Genomic DNA, 13,745 nt, shown 5'->3' with positions numbered 1-13,745 from the left:
AACTTGAATTCATTTTCTACTATCTATAGTAAATAGATGGGCGGGCCAGAGCAATGTGAAAGCATAAGATCTAACAGGAGTGGCAGCATATGATGAAAGATTTGAAAGCCATCAAACAAGCATGTACTTACATGCTTAAAAACCTGAGTCAATCTTTAAATTTTATTTTTATAATGTAAGATTACCAATGATCTTTAAATGACAGTAAAGTTCCGATATTAAATCAAGACTCTTCATGAGTATCTAAAGTTGAAAGTACTGTGTATTACATAGTACAAAATGACTTCCCAGCCAATTTAAAGATGTGAAGCAGCATAAATCAAATACAGCTGGTTAGCAGGCTTCTGTTACAAATGAGAAAAACAACAGGAGCCCTGCTCATCCTTGTTTTACATTTTGGAGCTGCTTGAAATTGAAGCAGATTTTGGTGTTAGATCATTTAGAATGATTGGTAGTCAGTTAATAAACCAGTTGCTCTCTTTGGCACTATACTACAAAAAGGCAATTAATCTGTATTTTTAATAAAAATGGTTAGCTTTTAAAACTGGAAACAATGAATCATTTGTCTATACAACTTTTAGATGTTTGAGTTTGACAGTCAAAAAATGCAGGGTAACATTTAATAATGTGAGACTAGTATTTTAGGGAGACCTCAAGTATCCACCACTGTGCTAAGTGCCTAACACTGAAATGTCACAACCTCAATAATTACTAAAACCTAATACAGTAGCTGGAGTTGCCCCTTTTTACAAGAGAGGAATGATAACTTTAGTAAGATCACGAAGTTATAAATTCAAATCCAAGTCTATCTAACTCCAAAGATCAGGTTCCTTCTCTCTGTTGTGTCATATTCCCCATGTGTTACACTTCCAGTTTCTACAGTGAATGCACTGTCTTACATAACTAATATTCTACATGTCAATTCTGTAAAATGCATGCATTTAATCTGAAGACAGTAGAATCTACAGTCTAATCCTATAATCAATATCAGTGCCTACTGATGGTCATTCTTCAGCTCTATACAGTCTGGTCCAGCTACCACTCTGGTACTCTTATGTTTAGAGTAATTCAGGAAGAAACCCAGTAAGCATCTACAACACACATAGCATGTGCTAGCCTCTGAATCAACATGAGGCACAGCTCCGGACCTTCAGAGGTATGCAGTCTAGGGAATATGCCATATATACATAAAACAGGTCTTATAAAAGCATACAAAAGTAATGATGTAGGAATACAAATCTCACAATCACTAACAGAAATACAACAGAGTATAATCCAACTCAGATTTCAGCTCAGAGACTTTTTATTAAAAATATTTTTTTCTAGAAATGAATAATTACTCTGGCTGCAAAAAAGAGATACCCTCCCTTTTTGCTCCCATTTATTAGATCATCTCTTTCCTCAAAATTATGATGCTCTTAGGTCTAGGTTTATTTTGATCGATTTTTTTTTTAAGTTTTCTATTTGGTGTTGGGATTCATCTTTACCTGTTTACTCTAAAGTAATTAAAAATGATAAAAATTAAAACCAGGATTATTGATAGTGGCAGGAGACAGACAAATTCCTAGGTAGACAGGGCCAGGTCCCTGGTGAAATCCAACCTTCAAACCACAGACAATTTAAAGCCTGAAAACCAGTTGCAGTTTCAGGTAGAGTCCATGACTGGAGTGAGAACTTCCTCGAAGCCTTTTAGCCAATCAAACAGTGCTGCTTTTATCAGGTCCACACATGGACCATTCAGCACACACTCCCCCATTCTGAGACCATAAAAACCACAGACTCAGTCACACAGGCAGCTACGCGTTTTCAGGCCCCCTCTCTTGTTGTTGAGATCTTTCCTGTCACTTGATAAAATTCTTCTCTGCCTTGCTCACTCTCTGGTGTCCATGTACTTCATTCTTCATGGTTGTGGGACAAGAACCTACTCACCAAATGGCAGGGGCAAAAAGGGCTGTAACACATTCCTGGCCGGCTCACAGAGCTGTGGGTAGCAGGAATGAAAAGAGTTGTGACACGCTCCCATTCACTGGACTATGGGAGTGAAGAGCTGCAACCCTTCTGGGGGCCCAGACCTCGGCACTCCCCAAGCAGAAGCTGTGGCACTCCCTTGGGGCTCTGCAGTTGCTGGTGTCTCTGAGTTTTTGGGTGCCACTGCATCCCCATCATTTGAATGCTGGCACCCAGCCACAGAAGCTGCTTGCAGCACACCTAGCCCCACCACAGGCAGAGCTTGGAGCTGCAATGGTTGAGGGATCCAGACTAGGGAGCGAGCTAAGCATGGCCCGCCAGCCAGCCTGGGTAGAGTGAGCCCAGTGGGCCCTAGTGAAGCCCAGGCAGAGGTGCCACCTAGTGAAGTGGCACCAAAAGAATCCTGTATCATTATGACAAGAAAATAAGGTCTAAATAAGGTGGCAGTAAATTTCTGCAAAAGCAGAACTTAGCATCATTTCCCAATTTTCCTTGAAAATAAAATATTTATTGGTCTCTGATTAATAAAGTAATATATATATATCCTGTAAAAAAAAATCCAAAGCAAGCCAGGTGCAGTGGCTCACGCCTGTAATCCCAACACTTTGGGAGGCCAAAGCGGGCGGATCACAAGGTCAAGAGATCGAGACCATACTGGCCAACATGGTGAAATCCTGTCTCTACTAAAAATATAAAAAATTAGCCGGGTGTGGTGGCGGGCACCTGTAGTCCCAGCTACTCAGTAGGCTGAGGCAGGGGAGTCATTTGAACACAGGCCCCGGGAGACGGCTGCAGTGAGCCGAGATCGCACCACTGCACTCCAGCCTGGAGACAGAGTGAGACGCCATCTCAAAAAAAAAAAAAGTCCAAAGCAATAAAGAACAAAGTGTGAAAATATGTATGTGTGCGCACATACATGTATTTATACACATGCACATACAGATACTGCTACAAAATAACCATAATTTCATTTTAAAGTCTCTGAAAATATATGGAAGCATGACCCTTATTACCTAACCCAAACTGCCTAACAGGCCTAACCTAGCCTTCCTAAATGGGATAGCTTGAATATTTAAAACATCACTTTACATTTATATTGACCTGTATTATATGCAGGGTGACCTATATGCAGAGTGAACTCTAACCTGGTGATTACTGCATGAAAGATCATTATCAGCCCTATTTTACAGATGAGGAAATTGAGTCTCAGGCCACTTAAGGGATTTGGCCAAGCTCACATTGCTCAGAAATGGCAGAATCAGGACCAAACCCAGTTTTTCTGGTCTAGGATTCTTTCTGATCTACACAATACCTCCCTGTAGGTCCATCAGCTCCTGTAGAAGCCACCAGAAACCTTCTTGTCAGTCTAGCATATTAAGGAACCAGACTCGACTCTGGCTCTTACCATCACTAGGTCAGTTCTTATTTATTCTGATTATGTATTCTGTCTTCCACTTATCTTACTAATTTCTTCCACTTCAATGGATTTATGGGCAAGAAAGTTCTATTTGGAAATCTATCCATATAATCATCTCATACAGTTAACTAAAAATGTTTTACTTTATATTTTAAGTTTATATCTTATCTTTATTTAATTCAAGACACAGTAGATTTAAAAAACTACAACAGGAGAAAGGAAACCCCATTTGATAATCCACTCAGGAAACATCAAAAGGAATACAGAAATTTTAAAAAGACGTTAACAATGCTGCTGCTACTAAAGTTTATCTTGAAAGCCTTCAGATACTTATGAGTTCCAGAGTCCCTAAATGCAAAACACTGAAAAAAACTACCAAGTTTATAAGAAGTCATAGCAGATATGAATCAAATCCATCCTTACTTTACATTTTAAAAGTATCATAATGAAATTTTATTACATATCTTTAAATGAAAGTAAAAGAGGGAGGCAAAAATCTTCATACAATATTCCCACCATAATACAAGTTTCCAAAGAGTTAATACATTAAGTCCTCACTTAATGTTATCAATAGGTTCTTGGAAACTGTGACTTTAAGCAAATTATGTGGAACGAAACTAATTTAACCATAGGCTAACGGATATAAACAAGAGTTAAATTCCTATAGTATATTTCTGATTACAAAAACATCATCATAACTTCTAAAGACCCAAAACATTTCTAATATGAAACACTGAAATGAATGCAGAGTATTTGAGAAAGGTTAATAGAAACAAGAAAACGATTTACCCAGTTTTTAACAAAACAATGAGTACTGTGAGTAGTAGTGGTGATGGGTTAAATTAAGGAATAAGTGTTTGCAAAGTGAAAATCGTTAAAGAGTACTTCCTATTACCATGCAATTTAAAAACAAACAATAACAAATATGCAGGTTCACTGAGCCCTTTCATACCACATCGTTATTATGCAGTTGTATAATTATCATATGCTTTATAAATTTTTACTTTATCATACACTTTGTAAATTTATAAATTTAAAAAAAAAAAATACGTTTTCATTATTTCATTCATTTTCCAACCTACTTATTCTAGTTCACAGTCATAGGTGGCTGGAGCCTAATCCCGCAGCTCAGAGCACAAGGCAGGAATTGACCCTGGGCAGGACACCATCCAATGGCAGGACATACTCACATCCACACCCATACTCACTCATACCAGGACAATTTAGACATGCCAATTAACCTAATGTGCAGCACATCTTTGGGAAGTAGGAAGAACTGGAATACCCAGACAAAACCCATAAAGACAAGGGGAGAACACACAAATTCCACACTGACAGTGGCCCCGGTAGGGAATTTTTTTCTCATCAACATTATAACAAAACAATGTTGAAAGAAACATCATTATTTAAGGATCTGCTGTACTCATCATTCCACTTAATTGAATGTGTGTATCACACAATAAACAACATTTAAAACAAAGGTATCACATTTATTATCTGAAATGTTTATTAACAGATTTCCATTTCTTTCTATCCACATATTAATTTTTTTCTAATAAACTTTCAAATTTAACATCAGAATGCCATTTTGGTAAAAGACATATAAAATTCTGGAGGGAAATAACCAACCATCAACTTGGCAGACAAAAGTACTATTTTATAAAGAGTACTTACATCCTTAAAATAACGCTGTAATAATGAAAGCCTCACGTCATGAACGGCTGCACAGGTATCCCAAGGGTAAATCTGCTCCTCTTCAGTGATTGGCAACTTTTTTGGCTCAACATTGTCACGGCACTGCCCCAAAACTACATTAACAGATAAAAGCTCATTAATCAAAAATAATCAATGCCATAGATCTGTAACTCCAAGAAAAGCTGAGTTATTTACCACAAGCAACTCAAATTTTTTCACTATTAGAAATTTTTAAAGACTCCTCAAAAAAGTGGTATTCTAGTTTTCTTCTACAGGCTAAATAAAGCTTCAAATATGCCAATATTTACTTTAAAAAATAACACTGAACTATGATTATAAACTCAAAATGGATGGATGGATGGATTGATGGGTTCCTAAATCTGTCCACTGAGAAAATCTAGATGATATAACTCTCTAGTATTCACAAACTTTATTTCTAAATATACTATTTCTCACTAAAAGGAAGAAGAGATCCATGGAGAAACAGCTGAGTCCAGGGTTGGGGAAAAGTGCAAGGTGACCCCAGAAGGATGTGTGATTAAAAAGAGCAAGTAAGGGTTCAAACACTGAGGGAGCAGATTTATAAGGACCTGGAGTTCTGACTGGTAAAATTTGAGAAAAGTTGAGTATTAAAAAGAATAATAATAGTAATAGATAATACAATACGTTCACTGACCCAGGCAAGGAAAATGAAATAAAAGAGTAAAAGGGTGAGTACAGTCTTAATGTATCATCCTATAGATTACCTACTACCTTACCCAAGTGATCAAACTTGATTGGCACCACCAATAATAGGACAAATTGACACAGTGGACCTCCTGATGTAACGCTATTCAAAGGAACATCACCTGTGTAATACCCTTGCCAAAACTGTTTAACTTCAATCTAGTAACAAGGAAATAATCACACAAATCCAGATTCTGAGATATTCTATGGAACAACCAACCTGGACTCTGAAACTTTAAAAAGGGGCTAGAGAAACTGTTCTAAATTACAGGAGAATAACAAGAAATGACAATGAAAAAACAATACATGATCTTTTATTCGATTGTGAATCAAGAAATATCTGCTATAAAAATATTACTGACTCTGACCATAAAAAAATGATGTAAGTGGATATGTGTATAAGTTAATCAGCCTGATTAATGGCAAAGTGGCATATATGTTGATTAGCTTGGCTTAACCATTCCACAATGTATACATATCAAAATACCATATCACATTTATGTACCCCATAAATATGTACAATTTTTATTTATCAAGTAAATAAGAAACACAAAAAATATTGCAGGGACAACTGAGAGAATCTGAATATAAACAATATTTGATGTTAATAATGTTACATTTCTTAGGAATGATAATGGTACCATAATTATGTAAAAGAATATCCTTGGGCTGGGTGTGGTGGCTCATATCTGTAAACCCAGTACTTTGGAAGGCCAAGGTGGACAGATCACTTGAGGCCAAGAGTTCAAGACCAGCCTGGCTAACATGACAAAACCCCGTCTCTAATAAAAATACAAAATTTAGCTGGGTATGGTGGTGCATGCCTGTGATCCCAGCTACTTGAGAGGCTGAGGCATGAGAATTGCTTGAGCCTGGGAGGCTGGGGTTGCAGTGAGCTGAGATCGCACCACTGCACTCTAGCCTGAGCAACAGAGAGGGACTCTGTCTCAAAATATATATAAGAAAAAATTTAAAAAGAGTATCCTTGTTCTTAGGAGTTATATTCTAAAGTATTTACAGATAAAATATCACGATGTGTGCATCAGAAGAGCTGCTCTTTAAAAAGGGAATAATATTAGGTGTATCACTGTGGGCCCTAAGTTTTGGAGGGATTTATAATAGCAACAGAAGTAAGAGACAAAAGCTGATAGATGCTACCAGCTAAAACATAATTGCCATGATGCATAATCCTCTTAATATGCTGCTGCATTCAATTTGCTAGAATTCTGTTGAGAATTTTTGCATGTATATTCATAAGGGATATTGGTCTACTGTTTTCCTATATTATCTTTATCTGGCTTTGGTATCAAAACTAGCCTCATAGAAAGAGTTAGGGAGTGTTCACTCCTCTTTATTTTTTGGACAAGTTTGAGAAGCACTGGTGTTAATTCTTTAAATGACTGATATAATTCACCAGTGAAGCCATCTGGTCCTGTGCTTTTCATTGTCAGATTTTTTAAAATTACTGAATCAATCTTTTTATGTGTTACAAATATGTTCAAATTTTTTATTATTTCTTGGGTCCATTTGGTAGTTTGTATATTTCTAGGAAATCATTTATTTAATCCATGTCATATAATTTTTTGGCATAAATTGGTCATAGTGTTCTCCTATAATCCTTTTTATTTCTGTGAGGTCTGTAGTAAAGTCAACAATTTCATTTCCAATTTTAGTTATTTGAATCTTTTTTAATGTATGCATTTACAGCTGTAAATTTCCCCATTTTCACTGCATTCTAAAGGTTTAGGTATGTTGTATTTTCATTTTCCTTCACCTCAAAGTGTTTTCTAATTTCGTTTGTAATTTCTTCTTTGGCCCATTGGTTGTTTAAGAGTATGTTGTTTTAGGTTGGGTGCGGTGGCTCACACCTGTAATCCCAGCACTTTGGGAGGCCGAGGCGGGCGGATCACAAAGTCAGGAGATCGAGATCATCCTGGCTAACACGGTGAAACACCGTCTCTACTAAAAATACAAAAAAATTAGCCAGGCATGGTGGCAGGCGCCTGTAGTCCCAGCTACTGGGGAGGCTGAGGCAGGAGAATGGTGTGAACCCGGGAGACAGAGCTTGCTGTGAACCAAGACTATGCCACTGCACTCCAGCCTGGGTGACAGAGCTAGACTCCATCTCAAAAAAATAAAATAAAATAAAGAGTATGTTGTTTAATTTCCATATACTTGTGAATTTCCCAGGTTTCCTTTTGTTATTCATAGCTAGTTTCATTCCATTATGACCACAGACAATTTTTTGAATAATTTCAATCTTTTAAAATGTTATTGAGGCTTTTTTTGTGGCCTAACATATGATCTACCTAGGATAATGTTCCATATACCATTGAGAAAAATATATATTCCACTGTTCTTGGGTGGAGTGTTCTATTTAAGTCTGTTAGGTCTAGTTGTTTTATAGTGTTGCTCAAGTATTCAGTTTCCTTTCTGATCTTCTGTCTAGTTGTTCTATCAATTAAAGTCTCCAACTATTATTTTAGAAGTATCTATTTCTTCCTTCAGTTCTATCCATTTTTGCTTCATACATTGGGGGCTCTGTTGTTTGGAGCATATATGTCTATAATATCTTCATGATGGATTGGCTGTTTATCAATATATAATCTCCTTCTTTGTCTCTTGTAACAATTCTTAACTTACAGTTTATTTTGTCTCATAGTATAACCACCCCAGCTCTCTTTTGGTTACTATTTGCATGGAATCTCTTCCCATCCTTTCACTTTCAACTTATTGTGTCTCTGGATCTAAAGTGAATCTCTTGTAGCATCACATTTTTAAAAATTCATTCTGTCAACCTCTGCCTTTTACCTGGGCAGTTTAATGCATTTATATTTTAAGTAATTACTAACTTTAAAAAAATTAATTAATCCATTTTGCTATTTTCTATTTCTTCTTTAATTGATTACTGACTTTTTTGTAATTAATTGACTTTTCTGGTATAAAATTTTGATCCCTTTCTCTTTTCGTGTGTGTGTGTGTGTGTGTATATGTGTGTGTGTGTGTAACTTTTTTTTTATAGTGTTTACCCTGGGGATTAGAATTAACATCTCCACTTTGTAACAATCAAATTTAAATATCTACTTTATTTCAGAAGTATACAAAAACTGCTCCATCCCCCTTCCCTTTATGTTTTTATCTCAATGCCTACACTCTTCCACAAACAAGAACATTATTATTTGATTTACAAATCTAGATATGCAGTTCTATCCAGATTTGCTTTCTTTTTATTATATATATTTTTGAAGTGCTATCACAACTAACTTTGCACTTTCTGAATCTTTGCAACTTTGGACTTTCTGAATCTTTGCAAAGAATGTAGGGTTTAGTAAAAGGAAAAGACTATATAATATTATATTCTTCTCCTATGGCGAACTGAAGCTCCCCAGATCAGTAATGCTTACAACAGGCATTCTGAGCAATAGTGAGATAGCACATAAATTAATATCTTTCCATGTAGATAAATGTACTTAAAGGCCCTTAATTTGAGCAGTGTTTTGAAGGGTTTCTAATCAAAAGTCTATAATTTAGCACAAATCAAATATAAAAATAAAGAGATAAAGGCATGAGACTTTTAATACATGGTTTGAAGAACATGGCAATAAAGTATTAGTGAACACTAAAAGATCTAGAACAATAAGCACACCTAGCATCCAGACTTTTGTCTCTAAATACCATTTCCCACTAAAAAGAAACTAATGCTTCTTTGAGAGACTGCTGATTTCAGGGCAGGAAATGTATAAGATAAATTTATTGTAACTAGCCACACCAAAAAATGTAGAAAGACCCAAGGCTACTCTAGGCTTGTGTCAAAAGAACTCAGGAGACAACTCGAATAAGCTCTCAGTGAACAAAGATGGAAGAACATGAGCATCAACAAGAAAGTAACTACAGAGTTATGAACAGAGTTCATAATGATTAAAAACAGAGTTCATTAATGATACCTAAAAGTACTAATTATCTTTAGAAAATGATTTTTAAACCCCACTATCTCAATACTTTGAGCACCTGTAAATAAAAGGAAAGAATACTGTGTCTACTCTCCTGCGCAATCTGGATCTTTCCTGCACAATCTGGATCTCGGAGTAACAAAAAAAAGGTGATGAAGTAAAATTTCTTTTATGGAAGTATATGTCAGCTAATAAACAACAACAAAAAAAAACCATGAAAGAGATTTGTAATCTCTGATCACCTGATGGATTTAAGCAGTAATCATCATTTGCTACTAATCTCACAGAGAGAAAACAGAGGGAACAGAGGAATATGTTAATCATCACAGCAACATTCAGAAAAATCCAAATTGGTTTTCAATGATCCAATTTCTTTAAAAAAGTAAAATGATGGGAGGAGGGGGTAAAGATAGAGGGAGAGTGGATCTATTAATTAAAAGACCACAAAGGAACACTACAACTATAAATAAATTAAGCAAAATAAATAAATAAATAGAGACAATGGGGAAATTTTAAACACTGACTGGATGTTTGATGATATTGGAGAATGTATTTAGGACTGACTGTGGTTATGTTTAAAAAACAAGACCTTTCTTTTTAACAGAAACACTGAAATTTTTACAGATGAAATTATACAATGTCTGAAATCTGCTTCGAAATAATTCTAATAAGGAGGGAACAAATGAAATAAGATTAGCCAGAAATTAATCACTGTTGAAGATAAATGGGGACATGTGGGTTCACTTTGCACATCTCTTTAGCATATTGTTAAAAATGTTCCATATTCAAATCTAAAAAGAAAAGAGAAGAAATGAATCAAAATAAATAAGCCCAGAGAAAAAAGGGAGAAAGTATCAATGGGTGGATAAGGTTCAGATGGTAAAGAAGGAAACAGCTACACAATTCACCTGGTATACTAAAATCATTCCTGAGATTTAATACTCTTTAATGTCAGTTTCTTTTTTTTTTTTTTTTTTAATTTTTTTTAAGATAGGGTCTTACTCCATCACCCAGGCTAGAGTGCAGTGGTGCAATCTCAGCTCACTGCAACCTCGACCTCTTGGGCTCAGGCAATCCTCCCACCTTGGCCTCCCGAGTAGCTGGGACCACAGGTGCACGTCACCACACCTGTTTAATTTTACTTTTTGTAGAGACAGGGTCTTACTGTGTTGCCCAGGCTGGTCTTGAACTCCTAGACTCAAGCAATCCTCCAGCCTTGGCTTCCCAAAGTGCTGGAATTACAGGTGTGAACCACTGTGTCCTGGCAATATTAGTTTCTTATTTTTTTCCCCTTCTATCTCTAAGAGATAAGGCAGCTACAGTATAGTGGAATTGTCTAATATCTATTTATCTAGCTAGCGTATATACTACTGTTTAAAAGAGACTTTAAAAACTAACAGACCAAATAAACTTAAAAATATAAAATAATGAACAAATAAAAGCTTAAAACAAAAACATAAGTTTCACTGGAGCAGAGATTTTGTTTTGTTTCTTACTAGAACAGTGCCTGGCACCTAGGTGCTCAATAAATATCTATGAAATAAATTAATAAATAAAACAAATCATTAAGTTGATAACTATATAGTATTTAGTCAAAAAGTTGAAAGTCAATTGGCAATAATCTAATAAACTGCTTTCCTAAGAGTAGTAGAAAGGAGAAGAAGCTGTAGAAGTAGTTAATACTTCCATACATTTCCCTTTCAGTAGGCATTTCTGATTTTGACAGCTCTATTTCAATGTCCCACTAAATCAGGGTTTCCCAAATCAATTCATTTTAGGCAAGAAGAGTAACAGAATAAACGAATTTACTATGCACCATATTGGATTCTTTTTGCTTATATTACATTACTTAACCAACACAAAAATCTTCTAAAGTCAAGAAAATAAGATATTTGGCCACATGAAGTAAAGCAATACCATATTTGAATTCAGGGGAGTTTATAATATCTAACTCTTTCCACTTTACCATACGAATTCAGAGACTTAACAACCTAGGAAAAAATCCTCTGGAGAAATATGTAAGAATTTTATTTTCTCTTTATTTTACACATACTCCTGTTGGAAAAGGATTAAATTCATTGTGACTAGATTGTGTAAGAATTATCACTACCCTCAAAAATACTTCATTACAGAAGACAATGGACACCATTCAGATGAATCCTTCAAACTTTTAAAATTATACGTTTATAATGTATAATAAAATTACATAGTTTAAAACTATAGACTGGTAAACATACCATTTCACAGACTGAACAAATAAAGGCAGAGCTGTCTAAATATGCCTTGTGTAATTAAAAGCTGACAATATTTATGGGCTAAGGAGCTTTCCAGATCTTAGAACAATTTTTTTTTTTTTTTTTTTTTTTTTTTTTTTGGAGACAAGAGTCTCACTCTGTCACCCAGGCTGGAGTGCAGTGGTACAATCTTAGCTCAATGCAACCTCCACCTCCCGGGTTCCAGCAATTCTCCTGCCTCAGCCTCCCGAGTAGCTGGGATTACAGGTACCTGCCACCACACCCGCCAATATTTTGTATTTTTTTAGTAGAGACAGGATTTCTCCATGTTGGCCAGGCTAGTATTGAACTCCTGACCTCAGGTGATCTGCCCACTTCAGCCTCCCAAAATGCTGGGATTGTAGATGTGAGGCACCACACCCAGCCAGAACAATTATAATTACCAAGAAAGCTGAATGCAGTTATTGGACACCTAGCATTTAAAGAAAAAAATTGTGTAACCATATAGCAATATCTTTGTTAAGAGTTTCTTCTAACACTCATGTCCAGGAAAGTAAGATATAACCAGATAAAGAATCTTTGTTATTCGGATCTAAATCGATCCTTGCTATGAAGGATCTAAACTGACCCTTGCCTAGTTGTAAGTAAACAAAGATATCATTTTCATTTAATACAGATATTTATTAATCTGTTGTATATACTTCGGCTCTAAAATGTTCCCATGAAAAAATTACTTTGACTTTACCTGAGGATGCTTGTAACAGTACAACTAATCCAGTAGGTCGGTCTTCAGAGGAGGGGCCACTCTGTCCACAAATAACACAGTCATATACTGCCTCGGAAACCTGTGGTTCTGCCGTGGTGATCTCCATAGGTATATCATTCTCAGGAGAATCTGAGGGAAAAAAGTTACATCTCTTTAATTCCTTAGGAGGAAAATCTCTCTTCAATGAAAGTGTGAGGGAAAAATCAAGTTCAAACAATTTTTAGCTTCAATACCAATAAAGTATATAGTAATAACACTGTGGAAAAACTTACCTTACTCAAATAAAATATTTAGACAGATAAAATAATGCAAAGACTTTAATAATGAAAGATTTAAACTAAAATATGGTTAAATATACTTCTAATGTTGTATCATTCAAATATAAAATAGATACAGAAAACACAGAGGCAAAGATTATTTGTATCAAAAGATAAATATTTTAAAATAACATGTTACAGAAAGAAGGGAGATGTTCGTTTTAATCTTCCTTGAGGCACCTAAGGGGATATTCACAACAACATGACAGCTCTTGGGAAAATATGGTAGTATTTACTAGAATATAAAAGAGAAAAAAAAACTATTTCTTTCTCACTCTCAATTTTAGTGATTGTATCTCAGAAATAGTAGCTATCAATATATTTTTTTATGTAGAGAAATCATGAAGATATGACCATATTATATAAGAATAAAGCAGAACTCATTGAAAATAGCAATAATCCTCTGGTGATATAATGTTATTAATAGCAAAAAATAAAATATTGAGCTAATAATTATTTACAGATAAAGATACTTAAATTCATGAAGATAAGTGATGCTGCCACTGGTGACAAAGAAATGGGTGGAAGAGACTGGGAAGAACTGGGAAGCAGAAGTTGCTTTATGAAATGTTTAAAAGATGGAGGCACATCTAAGTAAATATGTAAAAATATACGTCAGAAATAAGAAAAGAAAAATGTCAAGTTTAGGTATTTTAAAATAAGAATTCATGC

At 35.3% G+C, this 13,745-nt stretch overlaps 1 protein-coding gene across 9 annotated transcripts in view; it reads right to left on the bottom strand.

Annotated features, from left to right (window-relative positions):
• UBR3 (ubiquitin protein ligase E3 component n-recognin 3) overlaps nucleotides 1-13,745 on the bottom strand; it is a 268,922-nt gene that overhangs the window by 96,765 nt on the left and 158,412 nt on the right. For all 9 annotated transcript variants that reach the window (XR_012421203.1, XM_005573426.4, XM_005573427.4 and 6 more), the window contains 2 exons: nucleotides 12,736-12,885; nucleotides 5,060-5,193 (listed from right to left, as the gene is read on the bottom strand). Coding sequence is in view for 8 of the 9 variants with exons in the window: in XM_005573426.4 (XP_005573483.1) it covers nucleotides 5,060-5,193; nucleotides 12,736-12,885 (284 nt within the window). In the remaining variant the exon portion in view is untranslated. The remainder of the gene's footprint in view (nucleotides 1-5,059; nucleotides 5,194-12,735; nucleotides 12,886-13,745) is intronic.

This window comes from Macaca fascicularis, chromosome 12 (assembly GCF_037993035.2).
Source record: "Macaca fascicularis isolate 582-1 chromosome 12, T2T-MFA8v1.1".
Taxonomy (NCBI): Eukaryota; Metazoa; Chordata; class Mammalia; order Primates; family Cercopithecidae; genus Macaca; species Macaca fascicularis.
The sequence above is the reverse complement of the archived record's forward strand: the minus strand, read 5'-3'. Positions and strand labels throughout refer to the sequence as shown.